We start from the raw sequence: 26101 nt of genomic DNA, 5'->3' as shown, positions 1-26101 counted from the left end.
CCCCTCTCCCCTCCCTCCTTCTCTCTCATCCCTCCATCTCTGCACACCTTCTTACAGCTGGCTGCCTGACTGGGCAGACAGAAGTGGAGAAGTGAGAAAAGAGGAAAGGGATGGAGAAACAGAGAACTCGAAAAAAGAGAAGATGAGAATTGCAAGAAAAGTGGGAATATTTCGTATGACAAAAGCAAGGGAGGCTGTGGATGAGGAGAGATAGAGAGAGAGAGAGAGAGAGAGAGAGAAGAGAGAGAGAGAGAGAGAGAGGGGGGGGGGGGGGGGGGGGAGTCTGTCTGTCACCTGTCTGCAGGTCCTCCTGGTCTGACATAGGTCACCACTAGGGGGCGGACTTGTGCAGTCCTCATGGAGCCTCCTGGAACGTCACACAAGTGAGAGGTGAGTGTGTGAGGGGTTTATGTGTGGCATGTGTGTGTGTGTGTGTGTGTGGTGTGTGTGTGTGTGTGTGTGGCTTATGTGTGGCATGTGTGTGTGTGGCATGTGTAAGTGTGGTGTGTGTAAGTGTGGTGTGTGTAAGTGTGGTGTGTGTAAGTGTGGTGTGTGTAAGTGTGGTGTGTGTGTAAGTGTGGTGTGTGTAAGTGTGGTGTGTCGTCAGGGGGTTGAGCCATACCTCTCATGACGAAGCCAAAGCTGGTGCCCTCTTTCTGTAAACACATCTCGATGGTCTTAGAAATGACCCCTGAGGAGCTGTCTGAGCTGGAGGGGGGGAGAGGGACACAGAGGGAGAGAGGAGCAGAGAGAGAGAATGCAATAAATAAATAGAAAGAAAGAAAGACAGATAAAGAAAAGGGAAAAGAACGAGGGAGTAAAGGAAGTTTTAAGTGTGTGCAGAGAGACACAAATGTGTTTATTTGGACAGGGAGTAGCCCAGCATGGAAACATACACTGTCTGGTGGTGGTGTAACTGACTCACAGAACACAAATCTGGCAACCGTAATTGAGACCTGGCAACGCACACAAACATTCGACTGGATATCTCGTATATCAAACCTCTTACTATTCTATCCTGTGTGCTCAAACACACTGAGACTTCACAGAGCTTGGAGAGAGACAGCTGTTACTAGTATGTGAGGATATCACATGTACCGCTACTGTAGTGTGTACATTTACATTTAGTAGACACTCTGTTATCCAGAGCGACTTACAGTAAGTACAGGGACATTCTCCCTGAGGCAAGTAGGGTAAAGTGCCTTGCCCAAGGACACAACTACATTTTTGCATGGCCAGGAATTGAACCAGCAACCTTCTGATTAATAGCCTGACTCCCTAAGTGCTCGGCCATCTGACTTCTCTAAGGGCGTAGGGTATGATGTGTAAGGGTTAGGGTGTAGTTTGTAAGGGAAAATGTTGTAATAAGGGTTTAGGGTTTAGTGTATAAGAGTTTAGGGTGAAGAGTGTAAGGATATAGGGTGTAGTGTGTAGGGAAAAGGGAGTAGTGTATACGGGGTTAAGGTGTAGTGCATAAGCACATGCACCGTATTTTCACTATTTGTCACTCTGGATAAAAGCTTCAGCTAAATGAAGAAAAGTGTAAATGTGTAAAGTGTGAAGCCCGCAGCGTGCAGTTCTCCCTCCCACCTGTAGGGGGCAGTTCGTACTCCACCTCCAGCACCACCCTCTCCCCCACGTTCTTCAGCAGGCTAATGATCTCCTCGTGGCGAAGCTTCGTCAGGTTGATGCCGTTGACGGACTTGATGTAGTCGCCCACGTTGAGCTGGTCGCTCCTGGGAACAAGGGGGGCAAACACGGAGCACAGACGCACTTGTTACTGGAATGTTCTATGACATCATTTGTGTCAGTGCCGTCAGGTCCTGTAGTAATGGCTGCATCGTTGACAACAGTAGATGACTGCAACAATAAAACACATTCTCTCTCCTGAGTGGCACTCTGCAGTGAGTGTTCTATACCCTCATTTAGATGGTAATTACAAAACGTGTGTAGCCACACACACACACACACACACACATGAACATCGACTACAAACCCACACGCACATCAAACACACCCTGCGGAGACACCCACACTCACCCACGCACACTAAACATACCCTGCAGAGAGACACACATACGCATACACACCCGCACACACCGAGCCCACCCTGCAGACACACACACACACACACACTCCCACACACAGGCTGTTAGGCTGCTGTAAGATAGTGTGTAGTCTGTGACAGAGATAGATGCCCAGCCTCCAGCCTCATGTTTTCCATGTTCACCAACCTCCAGATCTCCAGACACGTTCTCCATCCTCACACACGCACAACTACACACACACACACGCTGACAAACACAAACACAGACAGACATACACACAAATACACACACAAATGCAGACACAAACACATCTTATCATGCAGTTGCAGGGTTGAGATATTGAAGCAGCTACCAAGCTATCAACAAGTGGACAAGAGGAAGGCAGTGAATTGAACACACATCACTGAACCACATCAAACATCTTTAGGTCCTGTGTTTGTGTGTGTGTGTGTGTGTGTGTGTGTGAGTGTGTGTGTGTCTCTGTAGGGTATGTTCAGTGTGTGTCTCACCTGGCTGCGAGGCCGCCAGGTCGCAGGTTGGAGACCCGTGGTTTTCCGTCCTTGTCGGTTCCTCCAGAGATGGTGAGACCCAGAGTGCTCCCCTCCTTCTTCAACAGCTCCACGATGGTGACCCCCCGCAGCGCTTCTGCCACAAACACACACAGGCAAGCACACACACACACACAGGCAAGCACACACACACACAGGCAAGCACACACACACACGCACACAGGCAAGCACACACACACACGCACACAGGCAAGCACACACACACACACAGGCAAGCACACACACACACAGGCAAGCACACACACACACAGGCAAGCACACACACACACACACACACAGGCAAGCACACACACACACACACACACACAGGCAAGCACACACACACACACAGGCAAGCACACACACACACACAGGCAAGCACACACACACACAGGCAAGCACACACACACACAGGCAAGCACACACACACACACAGGCAAGCACACACAGGCAAGCACACACACACACACACACACAGGCAAGCACACACACACGCACAGGCAAGCACACACACTCACAGGCAAACACACACACACAATACAAAAAATGTTGATAAGAATCAAGACCAGCCAAGGCAAGGCATGGGGAGGAAAGAAGAGGATAAGCGAGGCGGGTAAGTGATAAAAAGAAGTGAGCCGGGGAGGCAAGAGGAGAAACCAGGAGAGGAGATAAAGTCAGATGAGGTGAGGAGGGTGGACTTGTAGATTCCAGGACACACCCGGCTACCAGTGGAAAACACTCCTTTTTCCTGGACAGTCCAGTCAGCTCATCCACGTTCCACCGCAGAACGCGCTGTTCTACAACTCGAGAGTCACAGTTCTCTGACACGTCTGACACCCAAGCACCTCGTTTCCAGACAGGTGTGTCCTCTGTCAACCTGAGGTGTGATCAGTTGACCCTGGTGCACTCTACCAGGGACATCTACAGAGACGCACCTGTTAGTAGACAGACACCATCAGACACTTCTACTTACTGTATTATTAACTGCCGTTAACACAGCCTCTTCTCAGCGTGCAGCCATACGACAACATGTGGTGGGGTTTTGCGTCCCTGCTAGTGGTTTATCTGGGCTCCAGGTGTCACACACACAGGTTCCTCTCTCCAGGAGATAAGGAGCTTTTCAAACTGCTGAACACAGCGATAAAAAACCGCCGGCTAATCTCTGAGACGGGACCAGAGGAAAACGAGAAGAATTCTGCCTTTCATCCATCTCATTCTGCCGTTCCGCCTCTTCAGAACGATTATCTGTGAAAGGGCCTCCTCCCCCCCCCCCCCCTCTTTCACCCTAACCAATCCATCCATCCTATTTCCCCTCCATCCCTCCATCCCTCTCTCCAGCATACTGGTTTTCATGAGATGAGTGAGAGAGTGAAAGAGCAGCGTCAGATCAGAAGAGAGATGGAAGAGAAAGGAAGAAAGAGATGATCCGGCGCGTTCCTGAATTTACCAGCCTCATATCAAGAAACCTTCACGACCACAGCGGAGGGACGAAGGGAGAGACGGGAAGACAGACATTTACAGAAAGAATGACAGACAAACAGACAAAACAGACAGAATGACAGACAAACAGACAAACAGACAGAATGACAGACAAACAGACAGAATGACCGACAGGCCGATGGACAGACAGACAGACAGATAAGAGCGACAGACGGAAAGGAGGACAGACGGAAATCTTCCCTGCACGGTTTTTCATTCGCCGAGGGGAGAGATGGTGTCCTCTGGATGAACCAGCCAATCAGAAAGAACACGAAGGACAGACTTTCCCAAGTGGGTGGAGATAATAATAGCAGTATCATAAGCATAACATCCTAAAGTCTAAATCACCGTGTTAGACACATCTCTAAACTGTGTCAGTACACATAATATCTGTACACGCAGAAGTACAGATCTCTACACAAAGAGAGATCCACACACTGATTAGAAACCCCATGTAAACAGGTCCATTAGATGAAACAGACAGAGATAATCGATATACTGTACATCTCTTCCTAGACACTTGCTGCTGGACCCAGAACTGCAGGGTGTCAGCAGGAAGTAATCAACCCAACTCAGAAACAGCCCCAGGGTAGGGGTGAACTTGTAGCACCTACCTGGAGCAGAGGGAGGAGGCCCACTACAGGAACAGCTATGGGGGGACGCTACTACGGGAACAGCTAGCTATGGGTGGGGGGGTGGGGGGGGGGAACCGCAGTAACATTACTTAGTTTCTACATCGAGATTAAAGTACAGCAGAAAGAGAAGCAGATCAGCACCAGTAGACATGTTAGAGAACCCACCCCTGTCGCCTACCTCCACCCTTCTCTCCACCCTCCACATCCACTCCCCCCCCCCCTCCATGAAAAGAGATACTGTGGGCGTACAGCAGAGGGGTAGAGGTAGGTCGTCTGCAGACCTGCGGGGTCAGAGAGACATGGCGACGGGGGGCGACGGCGGAAGAGAGGAAAGAGAAGAGAGGAAAGAGAAGAGGGACGAGCTGTGGAGAAGCTTGGACAAGCTATGGAGCTGTGGCAGTGCTGTATGATCAGGCTAGCATGGTAGGCCAAATGAGAGGCGAGCCATTGAGGAAAGCTGTTGAGGCAGACTAAATAATAGCAGGCTTTTTCAGACAGGCTACAGAGAGGTAGACCATAAAGGCAGGCTAAAAAGCAGGCTATTGATGAATGGCTATTGATGAAGGCTAAAGATAGACAGGCTATTGAGGCAGGTGAGACAGTCTGGAGAAGCAGGCTTTGCAGAGGCAGGTTATGGAGACAGCAAAAATGGAAGGCTATAGAGGCAGGCTAAAGAGGCAGGTTATAGAGGCGGATCAAGGAAGCCACATCAGAGTCACGAGGCAGGGAAAGGGAGAGAAAGGGAGAGATACAGAGAAAGAGAGAAGAAAAATAGAGATATACAGGGTGAGGTAGAGAGAAAGAAAGAGAGGGGAAGAGAGAGGAAGAGAGAGAAGGAGAGGAAGAGAAAGACAGAAAGAAAGAAAGAAAGAAAGAAAGAAAGAAAGAAAGAGAGGGGGAGACGGGGTAGTGGTACCTGGGATGCTGTGCCTCCGGGTGCCCAGGGTATGGTCTGTCCCTGAGGGCTCCTTGTTCTTAGAGTAAGGCCCGTCATCTGGGGGGAGAGAACAGCCCCGTTACACTGGGACCCCCGAGGGCCCGGGCTGTGGACACCCCGGGCTGGGGACACCCCGGGCTGTGGACACCCCGGGCTGGGGACACCCCGGGCTGGGGACACCCCGGGCTGGGGACACCCCGGGCTGGGGACACCCCGGGCTGGGGACACCCCGGGCTGTGGACACCCCGGGATGGGGACACCCCTTCGGCCGAGTTGGCCTGGGCTGGGTGGATGGAGGGTGGAGGTGATGGCGCTATCGTGGCTCTGTGTCGGTGGGTGATCACAGTGTTTGGTCTTTAGTTGTGCTATAAAGTAAATCAGTCATAGCAACACTGAGGTGGGCCCCAGAGTTAGCTACGCTCCCAATCAAACAATGACTTGTGCTGTGGAGATATATGAGTGGAACATGTTAGAGGTAAGGTGGCTGGTGGTGGATATGGAGGTCAGCTGTATTCGTGTGCTGTGCACACACCAGCAGATTTGAAAGTTTAGGACGCTCAAACACACAGTTGTGCCTTCTGAACCATCCCTTTCATGTGTGTAGAACACAGCCTTACCTTTAAACAGTCTGATAGTACAGTAATAGATACCGTACCTCCACAAGTATCATTTACAAGTGTGTGTACGCAAGTGTGCGTGTGTGTTGGGAATCAAATACTTTGGTTGTACTCTGGGAGTGTTGACTGTTGAATAATTCATGCGGGCTGCAGTCTTGTCTTCCTCTAAACTTGATCCATAAATTAGTGATTTCAGATGTTGATGGGGGAGAGGGGGGGGCTGTCATCAGGAGTTCTCCCTGGGGGGGGTCCCTGTCTGCTGTTAGATGCAACAGATACTCTCCAGCGCACACACACACACCCAAACACACTCTTATACACACGCTTCCTCTCGCACACACCAACACTCCCTCACGGACACTAATACACACACACACACAACAATGTTTGTCATGAGACCAGAAACAGTTAATGTATTCATTTCATCCTCCCAACCATTATAGAGACATATTAGACAACACACTCATCATGTCTCCCTGTAACAGAGAGCAAGTTCTTTCCGTGTGTGTGTCTGCACGTGTGTGTGTGTGAGTATGATATGTGTATTTGAGTCTGTGAGTCTGTGTGTGTGTGAGTCTGTATGTGCATTTGTGTGTGTGTATGTGTGTGTGTGTGTGTGTGTGTGTGTGAGAGAGAGTGCTTGTTTCCGTATGAGCACTTGTTTGTTTGTGTGTGTGAGTGTTTGTGTGTAGGTGTGGGTGTGTTTGTTTGTGTGTGTGAGTGTTTGTGTGTATGTGTGGGTGTGTTTGCTGTTCTCATTATCACATAAGCACCAGAGGATCTGCTGCTGCATATGGTGTCATTATTAGACCCAGATCAGGGCCCTAAGACAGACTATGCATACCAACTGTACCAGAGCAGTCTGGGCTGCTGTTATACCAGTTCCAACCAGCATATTTAACTCTAGCTTCCACTGGGGAGAAGCTGTGTGTGTGTGTGTGTATGTGTACATGTGTGTACATGTGTGTACATGTGTGTGTGTGTCTGTGCAATAGTCCCTTCAATCCCTCTCCCTGTAATCCTAACAGCTTCGCAACAGATTAAAACATCATGCTAGTCACCTGCCGGTTTAGCTATGTGACTCACAACTGACACACTGTGCACACACACACATAGGCAGGGTAGAGATGTAGCTAACTACAGCTGTAAAGTGAGGTTTGAGTGCTCCCAATGAACCCCTACCCTCACACGTACACACACTTACACACACGCAGACACACACATGCACATATGCACACCCACCCTGGCCTGTGACCGAGGAGCCCCCACATGCTTGGTGTAGGGGCGTTCCTGCATGCATGATCAAAGCACTCTCTCCACTTCCCTCTCCACCTCTCTCTCTCTCCACCTAACTCTTTCTTTCTCTCTTTTTCCCTCTACAGTATCTCACTACTTCTATCCCTCCTTCAATTTCCCTCATTTCTTCTTCCCGTTCAGCTTTTCTGTTTCCTCTACTTATCTCTCTCCTTCGCTTATCTCCCTCGACTTATCTTTCTGTTTCCCCAGTTTCCCTCCCTTTCTCTCCCAGCTCCCTATGCTCCCCTCCCCTCTCGATCTACGTCTCTCTCTCTCTCTCTCTCCCTCCTTCTCTCTCCCATCTCCCTCTACGTCTCTACATCTCTCTCTCCCCCTCTATCCCCTTCTCTCTCTGGGGATTCAGTACAGTTCCGGATCCGAGTACGGGGTGCTTTGCAGAGGATACGATCACTAAGAGAAGAGATGAGCTCTTCTTAGAGGGGGTCAGATAGACCGGAAGGAGCGCTGGGCCCCCCCACAGCCCTGATGATGCTGCTGTTCCCCTGCCCACACAGTCACAGCACTCCCCCAGAGCCAACAGCACAGTGTGTCACACCATGTGACACTTCCTTTTCTTTTCAGTCTTGGTTTTGAGCGAATACGGGTCACTGTACTGTTGCCATGTGATGATCGAAATGGTCTAGCTATGGGTGTTGATGTAAGTCACGCAACAAATATCATCGGACATAGATGAAACGTCTTTTCAAGCGTTGAACCTGACTTGCTTCTAGGTTGGAATTGTGCTATTGGATACAAGTGTCTGCTAAATGAATGAATACATGTCAATGTATTGTTATACAAGTTATAAAGGGTTGGCAGACTTGGTTCTTGGGATTCATGAAGCAATGAGTAAGAAAGACAGATGGCCGTTCTCCATTGACAACCTCACTCGACAGCACAATCCAGAAGTGAACAAGCCCAGGTCCCTAACTTGGAGACACCATCTACCAGAGCACCAACACCCAGTCCCTCATGCTCTGACGCTAAAAGTTTGTTTTCAACTGATAGAAATTCTTCTGATAAACAATGTCCGTAGATTGTCACAGGTGCTTCAGTGTGGGGGTGGATCCCGGCTGAATACCAACTGATGGTGAGGGTCAGTCGGGCAGGCAGCTGCTAGGGAGCCCTCACACACTCCCTCCATGGGAGACACTGTCCTAAACAATCCTCTCTGATTACCCAGACTTGCCTCTGTCCTCTGTGTTCCTCTTGGCAGGTTGGTGTCGTCATGGAGACGGCCCCACATCTGGATCCTCCGATTGGACAGGAAGATGGTTAATTAACTATTGTCTTCCCTCCATCTTCTCACTCTCTCTATCTACTCCCCCTCCCTTTCTCTCTATCCCCATCTCTCTCCTCCCTCTCTCAATCGCTCTCCCCCCCCCCCCCCCCCCCCCATCTCCCATTGTCTCTCGATGCCAGCCTCGGGAAAGAGCAGTGCGTGCAGTGTTCAGGCAGTATTTAGTCTAATGACTGGTTTGGTAAATTACAGTGTGTGGCAGAGATGCTGAGAAGAGGATAAGACAGGAGCCTTCTCTGCTTTATCCGTGGTAGGGAGAGGGGATCGAACCCCTATCATCCACCATTAGGCCAAGAGGGCAGCAGGGTTAGGGTCGCGGGGGCCACCGGGGTTATCGAACACAGCCGTCAGTGAGACGATAGCCTCTTTTACCTCCTGTCAGCTGAGGTCTGAGTGTGATCACCTCTTTCTTCTCTCTCTACTCTCTCTCTCTTTCTCTCTCCCTCTCTTGTGTCTCTTCTCCTCTCTCACTCCTTCCTCCTCTCCTCTCTCTCCTCTCTCGGTGTCTACCCCCTTCCTTTTTCTCTCCACCAGTTCAAACACCAAGCCGCCGCCGCCCCCCCCCCCCCGCCACACTCTCTTGCCCGCATCTTTCGTTCATCTGTCTTCCTCAACTCTCCCTCCATCTTTCTTCATATCTTCTTTGGGTCCCTCTTCTCCCTCCTGCTCCCTTACAGGGAGACATTATCCAGGCCAGTGTAGCATGACAGGAGTTACTGCTTCTAACCAAATGCTGCCACACTGCTGAGTTGTGGAGGAGCACACACACACACACACACACTGACACACACACGCACGCACCTTCACAGGAAGACAAACAGACCTAGACACACAGACATACAAGCCACACACAGGCACACGTACACACACTCTCACACATTGACAAGCAACACAAAACGGAGACAAAGACATCCACAAGCAGACACGCACACACACATCTCTAACGGCCTGGCACACAAACACACCACAAGCCACGTGCACACACACACACACATTCTCCTCTAAGGCCGGATGTGTGAGTCACTCCCCACACAGTAGGACGGTAACAGAGAGTGATGTCCAGGGAGACATACTGATATGGTGCTAACACAGTTCACCGAGGAAGACCATGTTTTAACATGGCAACAGCGCACACACACACACACACACACACTCAGTCACCTGAGCCGAGCACATTATGCCCTGACTGTTTCTTTGAAAGACTGTTCCACAAAATGACTTTTTAACTGCTTCTTTTACAATGATCTCTTATTCTCAGTCTGCCTGTCTGACTCAGCAGGACTCAGCTGTAGGCTCTAGTCTGTCTGGGCCGGCGCAGAGACACAGTCTACATGGAGCGATCAGGGGATGGAGGGATGAACACATGATACAGTTAGGATCCAAAAATGAAGGGATTAAAGGATGGGTAGAAAATGAACGAGTGATGGACCGAACGAGCAAAGGAAGGAATTGATTGATGACGGTAATAATGAACGAGCAAGCGTGTGATCAAATGAACGGAGTGATGAATGAGGTTTGAAGTCAGTTGTTGAATCAACAGATCCGTCAATGATTTCCCGCAGACTTGTAACATCTACCACACGTCAAACTCGCATAAATCGTCTAGTACGTTCACCGAGCAACATCAAAAAAACAGAACACATACCTTCAAACCAGTAACTACCAAGATGACCAGCACAACGCAACACATTAGCACAGCACCTGACCAGTAGACCTGACATTTAAACGTTAACCGCTTGGCAGACGCTTTTATCCGACGTGACTCAGAACAGGCACATTTGTCTACAGGAAGTGAACTGATTCTATGTCCCATAATGCCATTCTCTTCTGAAGGAACAATACAGAAACAATACAGAACTGCGAAACAGCAGCTGACTAAAACAACATGCCGATATATGCCAGTCCAAACCCACAGCAACATCTCTCCACCACGATCGTGCGGTCTCTCTCAGTCCTAAAGCCTCGCCGTGCCGTCTTACCCAAACTGCTCGTCCCGTCTCTCCTCAGTCCACACAGCATGACTGGAGAGGAGTCTTGAGTGAAAATGACTCCCGAGACTAGAGAGAGACACAGAGAGAGAGAGAGAGAGAGACAGAGGGAGAGAGAGGGAGAGAGAGAGAGACAGAGGGAGAGAGGGAGAGAGAGAGAGACAGAGAGAGACAGAGGGAGAGAGACAGAGACAGAGAGACAGAGACAGAGAGAGAGCTAGAGAGAGACAGTCCACAGGAGTCCGGAGGCTCAGAGTCAGATGTGGTCCTAGAGAGAGAGACTCAGAGCAGGGAGTCACAGCAGGCGAGTCCAGCATGCAGGTCTCGGAGGGTGGAGTGGTACGTGGAACTTCAAGCGTGCCTGTCAGCAAGGGGGCGGGTGGGTGTGGGTTTGGGGGGTGGGGGTGGGGAGGAGGGTTTAGAGGGGCTGGCTGGGGGTGGGGGAGGGGGGGGGGCTGGGAGCAGCAGAACAAACACAACTGTCCCCGATAGAGAGAAGGAGAGAGAGAGAACCTATCTGAGTACAGCCACACTCTCCTCCTCCCCTGCCTCCTCCTCCTCCTCTCGCTCATCCCCCGCTCCCTCTCTCCCCCCCCCCCCCCCCCACCTCCCCTCCTCCGGTACCATCCACCAAGTAGCACCACCGCTCACCACACCCTCTCTACAAACGCGAGCCCCGCCCCTTTCCCTCGCTCGTCCCCTCTCTCCTCCCGAGAGTCTCTCTCACTTTCTCTCCCACGCTTCACTTCTACTGTATCTGTCTCTCTCTCACACACTCTCTCTTTCTCTCTCTCTGCCCTTTCCTCCACCACTCCCCTCCAGATCACAGATCCATGCCCTCTTCAGCACTATTGTCAACCTTCCGCCCGCATCTAACTGTCCACTGTCGTCATGGTAATTACTCAACCTTATTAAATGCCACAGTGTCAAATAAAGATGAGATCATTATTTCAGTAGCTGTGGCTAACCGAGCCTGATATGAAACTAAATATCCTTTCCCCGATTTCGCCAACCAAGACACCCCCTTCTTTTTCCTTCCCCTTCTCCCTCCCTCCCCTCTCCCTCCTCTCTCCCTCTCTCCCTCCCTCCCTCTGTCTAGATACTCAGTAAAGGCTACTCACCACACACACAAACAAATTCACGCACATTTGCAACATCCATTTGCAGATTTTCATTCTCTACTCTTGATTACTATGTTGGTGCAGCAGATGGTCTGCACCTCTCTGTCACCAACCGTCTCTGGATGAGGGGATCCCTCATCGAATTGCTCCTCCCGAGGTTTCTTCCATTTTTTCCTTGTGTTCAGTGAGGGTTTAGGTTGGTTTAGGGGCAGTTCTATGGCCCTCTGTGACATTGGTTGTAAAAAGAGCTATACAAATTAAATTGTATTTGATTTGACATTTACACACGTTAAAACACAGATTCAAATCCATTCCCAAAGCTAAGTATGCCTGCTGGGTGAGAGCTGAGAAAGTCACAACCTTTCTGTCACTCAAACTCTCTCTCTCTTTCCCTATCTGTCTCTCTCTCCTTCCCTCTGTCTCTTTCACCACCCACCCCAAACAACACACACACACACACGCACACCTCAGTCCTGCAGCCATCCCATCTGGACAGGAGAACTCTGACACTGGCCCCTACGCATTCACAATTACATCAGCAAATGAACCCATATGCACACACACACACACACACACACACAGTTACACACACACTTGCACAGATGACAGCAGAACACACACACACTCACATCAGAGACAGGGGGTGATGATGACACTTATCAGAAGTTTCCTTCTCTCCGTGGCGACAACGTGTCTGTCTGTTTCATGTGCAAATGAATCCAGACAAGGAGGCTTATGGGTAACCACTTTGAAGAGCTGACGCTATCCCTTGGTGTTTTGGAGAAACTATCTCTCTCGCTCTCTCCGTCTCTCTCTCTCTCTTGCACAGGCACACTCATTCTCACACACACATAAAGCACACACACATAGGCATGCACATACACACATACACACGCACCAAACACAAGGATTGCCCGCACCTAATAAACAACCATCAAGCAATCAGCAAGTTCCCTATCATTATCTCACAACTGGAGACGCAAATTACTCTCCGAAATCTCCCGTCACTCTCTTTATCTCTCTCTACCCTCTTCCCTCGCTAGCAGCTGAAACACATCTCTCATTCTCTGTCTCTGACATACACACACACATTCTCTCTCTCACACACACACACAGACACACTCAAAAACACAAAAGACACAGAGTCACAGCTTTGACATAATGGGGCCAGAGGATCTGTGTCTGTGTTTGTGTTGCTGCGTTCCAGCAGACAGGACAGGCAGCCGTCACCCTGCCCCTGCATGGAGACAGAGAACATCTCAGAGCAGGAGACAGGAGCCTCACCCACGAGGAGGAGGAGGAGGAGACAGGAGTCTCATAGAGGAGGAGGAGACATGGAAGGAAGACGCAGAGGAGGAAAAGTAGAAAAAATGTGGAGGAAGTGGAGGAGGAACGGAAGGAAGAAGCAGAGGAAGAAGGGGAAGAGGAGGTGATGGGGCTGGACCAGAACTAGACCGGCTACTCTGTTTGGGGTTCAGCTGAAACACTGACCTGTGTCTCTACTGGCCTGTGTCTCTACTGACCTGTGTATCTGGCCTGTGTCTCTACTGGGCTGTGTCTGTACTGACCTGTGTCTCTACTGGCCTGTGTCTCTGGCCTGTGTCTCTGGCCTGTGTCTCTACTGGCCTGTGTCTCTGGCCTGTGTCTCTACTGTGACAGGTTTGTGTCTCCTGAGGAGAATGGAATACATGACCTACAGTAAGACAGCCGCCCTGCTTTATTTTAGTATGCAGACTGCCCCCCACCACCTTCACTCTTCCCTACCTGCATGGAGATGAAAACAGATAGCAAAGATGAGAGAATGGAACAGGGGTTCCCCTGACATGGAGAGCGTGCTTTAGCAAGACAACTCCCTCTCTCCTTTTCTTCTCACTCCACTCCTCTTCTCCTCTCCTCTGACACCCCCCCCCCCCCCCATACCCATGCGCTAGTCTGAATATGAAGGCTCATAAAGCTAATTAATCTCAGGTGGACAGAAGAACGGAGTGCGAGACACAGAGGAAGAGAGAGAACACATCTGACTTGCAGATGGGCAGAGAGGAGGAGGATGAGCGGATGTCAGCCCAGGTCATCAGCCATGATGAGACCTGCAAGCTCAGCATCTCCATGTATCGATCTATATTCAGTACATCTATGCTCTCCCTAAACCAGTCCTAACCACAGCCTGTAACTAAACCAGTCCTAACCCTCGCTTGAAACTACACCAGCCTTAGCTCTAGCCTGTCTACAGACCAGTCCTAGCTCTAATCCTACAGCCTTTCTCTCAATCAGTCCCATTCTGTAGCCTTATGCTCTCATCCACAGCATGCAGGGTCGGTTAGAGATGCTCACCCTGTAACAACAGCATGAATATAGTCTATTAAACCACAGCAGGCAGGGGCAGGCAGAGATTAGGGAGACAACATAAGAGAGCTATTTTTATAAGGCGAGAGAACCCTGTTGTAAAGCAGCTGGGTGTGTTTATACCTGTTACTGTCCCTGCAGCAATACACAGCGATACACATAAACACACACACCGACACAGATACAAACACACAGACACACACATACATACACAAACACACAAACACACCCACATGCATACACATGCAAACACACAAACACCAAGATACGCACAGACACAGACCCACATACATAATGTGCATACACACATTAACAAACACACACACACATACAAACACAGTCAACAAACACATACCCTGAGGGGTGCACACAGCGTTCTACTGAGCTATTATCGCACTTGTGCTTTCAAGGACCGTATTGTTCCATCGTGTATCTTCTCTAAAGATATCCCCTCCTCTCTTCTCCTCCTCTCCTCTCTCCCCTCCTCTCCTCTTCTTCACGCTTATCTATCTGTTCTCTCCTCTCTCCTTTTCCCCTCTCTCCTTTCATCCAGCCACTAGTAGACTCATGTCACCAGGGGAACCCCTGTAAATAAGCTGTATCACCATGTACCCTTCAGGAAGACTTCACCTGGTTGTCTGTGGGGTCTTCCTGTTCCTATCAGACAGGATGTCCCAGCAGAAGAATCCTTCAACAAATCCTCTTATTGCACATGTAAAACCCCCACCATGTCTTCACAAAACAGACTGTTACTGTACGTCTTGTTTTAAAAAAAGAAGAACAGCAAACCAACAACACGCCTCAGTGATCAAAGGCACGGCTTACCGAACTGACAGATAACTGCAAGATGTGAGAAAACCTTGGTGTTCCACAACACCGATTTAACAGTAGGTATCTGAAGGCTGGGTAATGCGACAGGAAGCTATGGTATGAGTGTCCCTCGCCCCCCCCCCTCCCACCCCCACACACACACCCACAAAAACACACACTTATCTTTACTGCTGTACACACATAACACACACACAAACAACAACTTGCTCACACACATACAAAAAACAGACACCCTTCTTGACTGTTTCACACAAACACACATACACAAAACATACACCCAGAGGAGACCACCACATCAGCATACTGTAACACAAAAAGCACACGGGGCCTTTGGAGTTGAAACAAAGTGATGCAGTCGGACTGGAGCTGGGATTCCTGTTCCGTTATTAGCCCCCCATCTCCCCTTCCATCTGGTCGCGGAGAGACGGAGAGAATCCGGTTTGATGTTTTTTCGCTCACTACCAACAGGTGGCAGCTCCAGCCCATTAACGACATACCGAGGAAGCGTGCGCGCTGCACTTCAAAGCAACAGTTCACATATTCATAAATAAATTACCCAGAAAATCAGGACACGGGAGAAGACGAAAAACTACTTCAGCAAACATCGCCCCCGCGCAATCAGCCAGTGAAGTCAGGGATGCCTCGGACTGACAGTTGATGGAGTCGTTATGAATGTCGATGACTATCATGAGGGGAAATGTTCAATGGGATCAATGCGTCTGGAACTTGTGCATATTCCATTTGGACCGCGCGCCGATATTTCCAGAGCCCGTTTCTTTCGCACATTGCTGCAAACGCCAAGCATCTGACAGTCTTCCACAGCCACAACAATCAAGCAATCAAAGTGAATGGTTGCATTTTCATGTAATTATTCGCATTTGCATTTTAAATTGATGCAAAAGGAGTTGGGTTTAGTGTAGCATGCCTACTAGCAAACGGATCAATGCAGCACCGTATTTAGGATATCGAAATTAGTACTTAGCTTTCAGATGCAGACAAGTCTAATAAAAATACATATTGAAGCATGGATATGTACCTTTATGAATTCTTCTCCTTAATATTGCTTGAAGAAAAAGCATCTTTTCAGTCAGGTTAACCTGTACACCACTATAATCTCCTGCACGGGGAGCACGGACGAGGAAAAAGATGAGTTACTTGCCTTCTCTCACCCCCTCTCTCTCCCCCTCTCCCCTTTCCCCCTCTCTCTGTCTCTATTTCTTTTACCTCATGGGTACCACATCGACTCCCTGCTGTGCTTTACTTAAAACTCGCGGGCACGAAGCATGCATGGGGTCTCAATGATTGGATGCAGACGAGTGTGGCTTCTTAAAATCGATCGACGCTACTTGTCCGTGACAAAGGATCCCGTTAACAGAATTCTTCTATCCCAGCGCTCGTTTAAACCACTTCCAAATACTCTCAAATTGATGTTTATCATCTGGGTATTTATTTATTGATTACAATAGAATCCCTCTCTCGTTCTCTCTCTCCTTCCATACCTCTCTCTCTCTCTTCCTGATTAAAACATGTTTAACTCTAGACTCAAAGCCTTCGGGACCTCAGATGGCCTACTTAGTTCTCCTGGTGCTCTGTGTGTGTCTGTGTCAAAGTATCACTTGAAGATGAAGAGAACTTGAGATCAACTTGTGGGTATACGTTTTTCAAAAGCACTGTTTCCACACAGTGCGTCAAAAAGTCTCCATTCAACCATCTGAGCAACTTGACGCCCTTGCCCTGTGCAATAAAACATAATCCCTAAATCAAACAGAAACAGGGGCGACTGTTTTTGCCTGTGCTGCAGCTCCATGTGACTGTAAGTGAGATCACAGGCCCCTATGAGGGACTCGATCCTCTCCTCCTCTGGGGCTCCCATCCTCCCTTCTCCTTTAGCCTTCACTGCTGTGTTTTCCTCCCCTCTCCTCTTCCCTTCTTCCTCTTCTCCCATCCCGTCCCCTCTCCTCTGCCCTCATCTCCTTGCCTCCTCTCTTCTTCTCTGCCTCTCTTGCTAACCCACTCTGACTTGAGTCCTCCCCCCTGGGCCAGTTCAGAGTGATTACGCCCCCTCATAACACACACACACACACAGGCCTCCCTGGTCTGCGAGGCTCATTACGTCTGACTCTTTCTCTCAGGAGATTCTCGGCTGGAGACCATGAGTGTCACAAACAAGCTGCTCCAACACATCATCCCAGCTGGACTCAGGCCAGGCCAGGCTAGGCCAGGCTAGGCCAGGCTAGGCCAGGCTCCTAACTCAGCCCTCAACCCTCCCTAGCCCCCATCCCTCTCTCACCCTGTCCACCCCCCACCCCATCCCTCCTGTGTCCTTCAGCTCTCCTCTTTCCTCCTTCCTTTCTCCCCTTCTCCCTCTCCACCAGCCTCCCTCAGTCCCCTCTCTTTCCCTCTGTCCCCCCCCCGTTCCTCTTATCTCCTCAGTCCTCTCTCGACTCCTCTGTCTATCTATCTCCCTTTCCTTTTCTCCCTCCAACCTTGTCAGCCCTCTCTCTCTCTCCCTCTTTCTTCAACCTTGTCAGCCCTCTCTCTCTCTCCCTCTTTCTTCTACCTTCTCAGCCCTCTCTCCTCTCTGTTCTCTACCTTGCCCACACTGTGTAACTGTGTACACTGTGTTAACCCAGTCTGACAGAGCACAGTTGCTGGGAGGCATCTTCTCTGGGAGGTACTTAGACCAGAAGGTAATCCGTTTGGACAATATGAGCCAAGTCTGTAATCTGATTGGACAGTCCATACTGGTTCCATAATCTGATTGGACAGTTTGTGCTGTTTCTTTAATCCTGGAAAACTTTGACCTGTGGTTCCTGCACCTCAGAGCTATCCCTCCTTCTTTTCTCCCCCATCAAAGCCTCTTCTCTTTCTTTATTTCTTTATTTCTTGTTTACTATCTCCCCCCCCCCCTCTCTCTCTCACTTTCCCTCTCATACTCTCCCTCTCCTATTCTCTCTTTCTCTCCCTCTGGTCCTCCTCACGCTTTCTCCCTCTGGTCCTCCTCTCTCTCTCTTTGCCCAGCCTCTTCTTATCTGGTTTGTTCTGGCTTGGCTCGAGTTCCCTAGGACATCACAATACAGCATGAAGGTGTTCTATAGGACAGCTCCAGGTAGGGATTCTGCTGAGCTCAGAGTTCTGTTTGCCAAGTTCAGCATTCTATTAGCGCTGAGGCACAAAACATGGTTAAATGAGAAAACAAACTAATTCATGACTGGCTGATTCAATGTGACTTTAAATGACATTTACCTTACTGAAGTATTTCTTTAAGCTACAGGAATCGTGGAGAGGAGAGGGGAGAGGAAAAAGAAACAGGGAAGATAAGTGTAGCGCAGAGAAGAGGGAATAGTACAGGATAAACAGGAGGTTTTCCCAGCGTTCTGTCTAATTACCATGGCTGTTGTTCTCTGCTCTAGTTATGTCAGGAGTGTACTATGGTGAGATCAAACATACGTAGCTGTGCAGCATCAGCCAACCCAATGCCCCCCCCCCCCCCCCCCCCCTTTACATTGACAATAGCAACACACCAGCTACAGCAGCATATCACATCAGACAGACTATCTTTGTGACTGAATTTTGGGCTGTGTTGTCCTACACCTCAATAATCCATCTTCAGAAGCATGGGTCCAAGCCTAGCCATCACACACCCCTAGGTCCCCTCTAGCAGAGTGGACATCTTCTGGATCTCTGTCTACTTGTGACCTGACACTCACCTGCAGACACGTGGACACTTTGGGACTCGCGTAATCAAGGCTGTTCTGAACGTCCGCTATGTGCATCCAAAGATACTCTGTACGCCAACTGCATTAAACATTAATAGCTGTCTTAAACACACACACAAACACACACACACACAAGATGTCTTCTCTCAGACTATTAAGCCTGTTAATGTACTCAAACACTCATGTTCAGCACCACTGCCAACAGGGAAACAGATTTTTTTTGCCTCCATGAAATTAGTGATTCAACACAAGTACCACAGTAAGTGCTCCTAAAACCCCTTAATGTGCACATACAGACTCACATGAACGCTCAAACACATACTAACACACACAAGCACATACACACATCTCTCTAAGTGTTTCTTTACTGTGGCTCCACATCTCCAGCTGTCTCTGGAGCTCTTGGTCTGGTCAGACAGCTACCATACCAGCCAGTCAGCCAGCCAGTCATTCCAGTCCTTCAGCCAGCTACCCAGTCAGTCAGTCCAACCAGTCAGCCAACCTGTCAGTCAGCCAGCCAGTCAGAGAGGCTGTCAGAGAGACTAGGACACCTCAGGCACTGAGGTGTCCAAGTCTGAAACCGTCTGCTCGCCTTGACACGTTTCAACTGAAAGGCAGGCAGTAGAGGATACTTCTCTGTCAGTATGAAAGAGAAGTTTTGTAGCAGTGGGTGTTGTGGTAGTGGGTGTGTTAGCAGGTGGGTTGGGCCACATAAGCAGTGTGTGTGTGTTGTTGTAGAAGTGTGTGTGGGTGGAGAACTGCACAGTGTGTGTCTGTGTTGTTCCTGTAGTGCCTGTGTGTTTTATCAACAGTGTGTTTGTTTTGTAGCAGTGTGTTGGTCATAGGAATAGTTATAGCAGCTGTGGTAGATGTGTGAGTGTTTCTGTGTGTCGTAGTGGCTGTGTGTGTGTGTGTGTGTGTGTGTGTGTGTGTGTGTGTGTGTGTGTGTGTGTGTGTGTGTGTGTGTGTGTGTGCTGTGACTGAGGGTGCCTTGGGAACTCTGTCCAACACCAGTCATCAGTCATCAGAGGTGCTTGCTGGTGAAACCTGGATGATCTCCTCTTACATCTCCTATAACAACACATCATTAATCACACATACATACTGTACACACACACACACACAAACTCACACACACATGAATAAGCACACACAGACACACTCACCAAAAAAATACAGACACACACAGGTAAATACACACACAGCCCACAGTCCTAGTGTTCTCTGGGAATGCCCGCAGTGAGAACACTGTGGTGCTGAGTGTCCCTGGCTGAAGACACCATCAACACCAGCTCTTCTGCTGCTAGAGAACCTGCTCCAGCCAGACTACTGTCTCTCTCTTTCTCCCTCCCTCCCCATCCCCTCTCTCTCCATTCCTCACTCTCTCCCTTCCTCTCTCTCTCTCTCTCTCTCTCTCTCTCACACACACACGCTCCCTCTCTCTTACAGACACACTCTCACTCTCATCCTCCCTCTCTCTCTCTCTCTCTCTCTATTTCTCTATCATTCTCCCCTCTCTCTCTCTCTTTTTGGCACTCTGTCTCTCTCACATATGCTTAAAACTCTATTTTTCTCACACAAACACGCTCTCTCTCACGCAGACTCTCTCTATCTCTCTCTCTCTCTCTCTGCTATCACTTTCAGACTCTCTCACTCTCTTTCAGTGTCTCTACTATCGCTCTCACATCATGATCCCTCTCTCTCCTCCCCTGTCGCTCTCTCTTCTTCACACATCCGCGCGCACAGACACACGCGCAGATATAGAAACAGAGTTAGAAGTGGTGCATTGCACAATACCCTTGATCCTTCGTCTGATGACCCCCAACCGGCACTTGAGCGAAACAGAAAACATCCTCCTCTCCTCCTCCTCCTCATCCACTCATCGCTGAAACAAGAGGGGGAGAATAGCTTCGTGGCGCTTAGTAACCAGTCACATGGTTCTCCCAGGAGCTGTCGGCTCCTCCACTCTGCTCACCGAAGAAAATGCAACACAGAGTTACTCTCTCCCTCTATGTATCTCTCTCTCTCTCTCTCTCTCCCTCTGTCTGTCGTCTCTCTTCTCCCCCTCCTTACTTTCGGCACGTAAAATCTCTCCACGACAAAGAAAACTTCAAGCGCTCTGAGACGAGGTGGTTCATGGCTGGAGAAGGAATGCAAGATGGAGAGCGAGGAGGACAGACGGAATGTACAGGGAAAGGTAGAGAGCGATGGGAAAAGACACAGGTGAAGAGGGAGGAGGAGAGGAAGGGAAAGGAAGAGGGAGACAGTGGAGGAAGAGAAGATGGAGAGAGGGGAAAATGTAAGGGAAGAAGAGAAAGATATCAAAGGAGAGGCAGGGGGTAAAGACGAGAGAAGAGAAGAGACCTGGAGGGTGAAGAGAGAGGAGAGTAAATGATGTCCTCAATGGGAGAGGAAGAGATAGGAAGGAGTTGAGGAAAGATGAGAGCTTAGTTTCGTTCACAGATAGGAGAGCATGTGCTCCATGTCATTCTGTCCTTATCAACACAGGAACAACAATCAATATTTATAAACCCTCCTCCGCTCAGTGATCCCCTCTACCTTGTTCAATCCTATCTCTCACTCTCTCTCTCTCTCTCTCTCTCTCTCTCTCTCTCTCTCTCTCTCTCTCTCTCTCTCGCACTCTCTCTCTCTCTCTCTTTCTGTCTCTCTCTCTCTTTCTCTCTGTCTCTATCTCTGTCTTTCTTTCTCTCTCTTTATTTATATTATATCCCTCCAAGGCACACAAACACAGAGACACACACCTACTCTCACACAAGCACAATTGATTTAAACATTTACACAGCACAAACATAACAAAACAAAGCAGAAAAGGTTGCTGCTGTAAAACTTAAAATCTATACGGAAGAAGTGAGTTCTATGCACAAAGCTCTTGCATTTGGTACTAGCTGGAACTGTCCATCTGGTAGCACCATCAACTGTAGACGCACAAACTACTTTACTCTACTCTACTTGAATCTACTCTTCCCTTCCCAACTCTATTCTTTTCTATTCTCCTCTCCTCAGTTCTGTTCTCCTCTTCTCCTATCCTCACCTCATCGCTTCTCTCTCCTCCTCTTCTCTCCTCTCTCTTCATCATATCTCCTCTCCTCACCTCTCTCCTCATCACCTCTCCTCACCTCACCTCACCTCTCCTATCCTCACCTCTCCTCACCTCTCCTCTCCTCACCTCTCCTCACCTCTCCTCACCTCTCCTCACCTCTCCTGTCCTCTCCTCTCCTCACCTCTCCTCACCTCTCCTCACCTCACCTCACCTCACCTCACCTCTCCTCTCCTCTACTCTCCTCACCTCTCCTGTCCTCTCCTCTCCTGTCCTCTCCTGTCCTCTCGGGGGTTATGGTGCAGGGAGGATCACAGAGCCAGACAGATGATCCCCCAGTATTTATTTATACCGTGCACAGGCTCCTCAACCCCTCCATGGCAGTATTATTAACACACACACACACATACGCACTAAAAGACATGAGCACACACACAGACTCCCACGTGGACATGCGCGCACACAGACACAAAAGGATACATAAACATACATTAACACAGATCCGACTCCTCTAGTTCCGCAGGAGCTGCTGGTTAAAAGGAGATCTGATTTAATCTGGGAGCTGGAAGACTGCTAACAGATACAGGTCGTACATGCAACCTCCCACCCCTGAGCCCCCCCCTTCCCCCTGCGTCCCCCACCCCACCCTGCCCCCGCCACACCTCCCCATCCCACACTGCTTCCCTGCAACCCTCACGCCCCCCACCCACCCCACCCTCATGCCCCCCCACCCTCCGCCCGCCCACTCTGTGAGTAAATCTGGGACATTTCTGGAGATCAACACAGAGGAACAAAGACGAGCGGGGAAGCACGGAGAGAACAATAAAGACAGAGGAGACGAAGGATGCAGGCGAGAGGAGTGGAGTTGAGGAGTGAAGAGGATGAGAGAGAAAGAGACAGAGGACAGGATTAGAACTGGGGGGTTTTCTGCATGCTGACAGCCACACAGTAGAAGGTGCAGAGGCTCATGTCGGAGTGCCATCAGAGGCTAATCTCAGGATCAGTCCTCGCTTATCTCCAATTCGCTCATGCTGTTTCTCAGAACCCATATCTCAAGCCATCCCATCTGAGCCGTGGCCTCCACCTCTCCCCTGTCCTCCATCTCTCCTTGTGCTCCTCGCTCCTTCAGTCGGCTCCTCTCCTCGAGCCTCCCTCCATCGCCCCCTCTGTTCCTTTCCTCCACCGCCTCCACATCCCTTCTGCTCACATCGGCCTGCTCCTCTCCTCCGATCTCCACCTCTCCTCCACCCCCCACGTTCTTTCCCTCCGGTCCTCGCCTCCGCTGCCCCTATCCTGCTCTCCTCCCCAGCTTCTCCTCTCTTCTCCTCCATTCTCCGTCCCTGTTCCTCTCCTCCCATCCAAAGGGTGCCTCTACCCCCTTTCTGGGATCTGATCTCAGTGATGCAATATCAGGCAACATCTACAAGACACAGTCTACTCTCTAAGATCATCATCAACGTTATCTAAGCATCCTCATCATCCTCTTCACCATCAGTACCATCGTCATATTCATCACCGTTATTATTTTGATCATGACCCTTTCCTGTTATTGATGTAGCCTACTTCCTGTTACAGTACCACCCACTTCCTGGAAGAGCTAGGGTGTGTGGGAGTTCCTCGAACCAGCTTTCCACTGGCTGTGTTCTGGACACCAAAGCATCAAACTGCTCCACTCCATCCATGCCAGGTCTAAAGATCTGTCAGTTTTGTCAGGGAACGTTAGCTAGATGATCGCATTTTGTGGGGCTGATTAGCAGGGGAGATGCGGTGATGTTGCATATGTGTACATTTCTCTCTCACTCTCTCACTCTCTCTCTCTCTCTCTCTCTCTCTTTATCTCCCTCTCCATTTCTGAGTCTGTGGGCTTGTATTAAATATTCATCAGGCCAGTGCTGTGTGTGGGAGCAGAGAAACCAGCTCTTGTTGGTTTAGGAAGGATCATGTCTCTGAATGCCTCTCTGATGCTCTCTGTAGAGCCTATGGTTATATTAATTCTACTTACGTATGCAAAATCATATAGACTGTACTTATACGGAGAATACACCATTGTTTCCCCGAAGAAGTGAAAATACTATGAAAATCATATTACTGCTAATGTAATATTACAAATGTTGGGTGCCTTCTTGGATTTCTTGTTGGTCATTTTGTCTGTACCCTAGTCTCCTTTAATGCATCCTAGTCCCCCTGGTCGTGTCCTAGCCTCCCTGTTTGTGTCCTAGCTCCCCTTTTTGTGTCCTAGCTCCCCTGTTTGTGTCCTAGCTCCCCTGTTTGTGTCCTAGCTCCCCTGTTTTATAACACCTAACTAGGAGACGTGAAGTCTAGGGACGGGAAGTCTGGGTGACCTGGGAGAGTTCTTGTCACCTGGGGAGGAAGAGACAGCTGGGAACTGATCAAGCTGCTCTGGCCCTTCCTGTTGCATGGGTGGTGTTAATTAAATACTTGTTTGAAGATGCCCACACAAAGGACAGTTGACCATTTGACTGATCAACTTCTGTGGATTTACTATCTACTGGTTTCGGGAGAGATGCCACATCAAAGAACTGTGGGACACTTGGTATGGAGTCAAACTGTCACTGAGCAGTGCTGACCAATCACAGAGTTTGCTACATTGATGGATTGACCATCAGAAGAACCATTTGATCTAAAGTTTATATAAGGCAGGGTTTTAGGGTTGTTCTTCATCACTCTTGCGAACGACCTGTGGCTAGCAACTCCTTCATTATGACTGATCACAAAGTACTTTGTTAATTCTTAATTTGTACAAGCAAAATAAATTTATTGAAACCGCCATCTCTTGACTATTCAAATCTACACAGTGCCACTAGAAATGTAGAATTCTGCCATTACATCCCCCTGCCCATCTCCTCTTTCTCTTAGCTGTCTCTGCCTTCCTGCGTGTCTCCTACTCTCTGTTCTAGTGTGAGTAAATATAGCATATTTTAACTTGTACTGGGCTGTGTCGTGCCTGCTGCTGTTGCCAAAACAGCTAATTGCTGAAACATCTCCTCATGACACAACTGTATCTACTGACAGACATCCTCACGAAACATTAACAAAAACCGCACAACCTAAGAGAAACATTAACATAGCCGCATTTGCTATCTACTGAAAAACTCTGACTTACAGTTCAAGACAAATCAAGAGTCTAAATTACCAGGTCGTTTTCAAGAACTGCAGTTGGGTGGAATAGGAAGGACCTCGAGCACCATGCTTAAAAACAGCTAAAACCGCTCTCTAAAACAACTGCAGGCCAGAGGAACATTTCTGCTGATTCTGAGAGGGGAGCGTTTTGTGAGTGTGCTGGAACAGAAGGGATGGGTAGGGTGAATGAAGTGGCCTGTGTGGTGCCTGTGACCTGAAGTGTTGAATCACGTCAGGGGTGAACTTAGTTCCTTGTGACATTCCTGCACGTGTGAGATGGGTGCTAGATGTGTGTGAGATACCTGTGATGCCCAGGTGAAACGTGTGTTTAAACTGCGTCTATAGCGGGTATGAAGCTTGCACATGGTGTGGGTGTGGGGTGTGTGTGGCGTGCATAATGACATGTTTGTGTCGCATATGTGCTGTGAAGTGTGTGTGTGTGTGCCTTTTAGGAGGCATGCCTATGTTGTGTGTGCCATGTCTGTGTGCCTTGTGAGTGTCGTGTGTGCCATGTCTGTGTGCCTTGTGAGTGTCGTGTGTGCCATGTCTGTGTGCCTTGTGAGTGTCGTGTGTGCCATGTCTGTGTGCCTTGTGAGTGTCGTGTGTGCCATGTCTGTGTGCCTTGTGAGTGTCGTGTGCGCCGTGTCGTATAGGTGCCGGGTGGGAGACGTGCGTGCTCACCGCTGAGGCAGAGGCCGAGGGAACACAGGCTGTCCTGGCAGCAGTCCTCTGGGCTCTCCAGCGCCCCCCGGGGGTCCCGCGCACGCCTGCGTGGTGACATCCTCCTCACCACCCTCAAAACACGACTCACCCCTCGCTCCATGCTGGCACACATCACCGGGCTGCCCTCCCCCGCCTGGCCTGGCCTCGCCCCCTCGCTCTCAGGCCTCCCCTCTCCTTCCTTCTCTTCTCTTCGGGTGTGTCCTCTCCTTCTCCTCTCCCCCTACCTCATCAAATAACTCCTCCTCTTCTCCTCTCCGCTCCTCTCTGCAGAGTTAGCAGGGCACGCGATTCACAGCGGAGAACAAGCGAGCAGGGAG

General features: G+C 49.6%; 1 protein-coding gene across 1 annotated transcript in view; it reads right to left on the bottom strand.

Moving 5' to 3' along the window:
• The window catches only part of grip2b (glutamate receptor interacting protein 2b), a 42066-nt gene extending 16182 nt beyond the window's left edge, over positions 1-25884 (bottom strand). Inside the window, exons 1-6 of the mRNA XM_067236507.1 lie at positions 25743-25884; positions 5627-5704; positions 2558-2693; positions 1591-1736; positions 623-703; positions 295-367 (exon numbers count right to left, since the gene is read on the bottom strand). Of these exons, the coding sequence (XP_067092608.1) occupies positions 295-367; positions 623-703; positions 1591-1736; positions 2558-2693; positions 5627-5704; positions 25743-25884 (656 nt within the window). The remainder of the gene's footprint in view (positions 1-294; positions 368-622; positions 704-1590; positions 1737-2557; positions 2694-5626; positions 5705-25742) is intronic.
• Between the last annotated feature and the right edge of the window lie 217 nt (positions 25885-26101).

Source organism: Osmerus mordax, chromosome 1 (genome assembly GCF_038355195.1).
Source record: "Osmerus mordax isolate fOsmMor3 chromosome 1, fOsmMor3.pri, whole genome shotgun sequence".
NCBI classification, from domain to species: domain Eukaryota; kingdom Metazoa; phylum Chordata; class Actinopteri; order Osmeriformes; family Osmeridae; genus Osmerus; species Osmerus mordax.
Note: the sequence above shows the minus strand (reverse complement) of the source record. Positions and strands in the feature narration are given on the sequence as shown.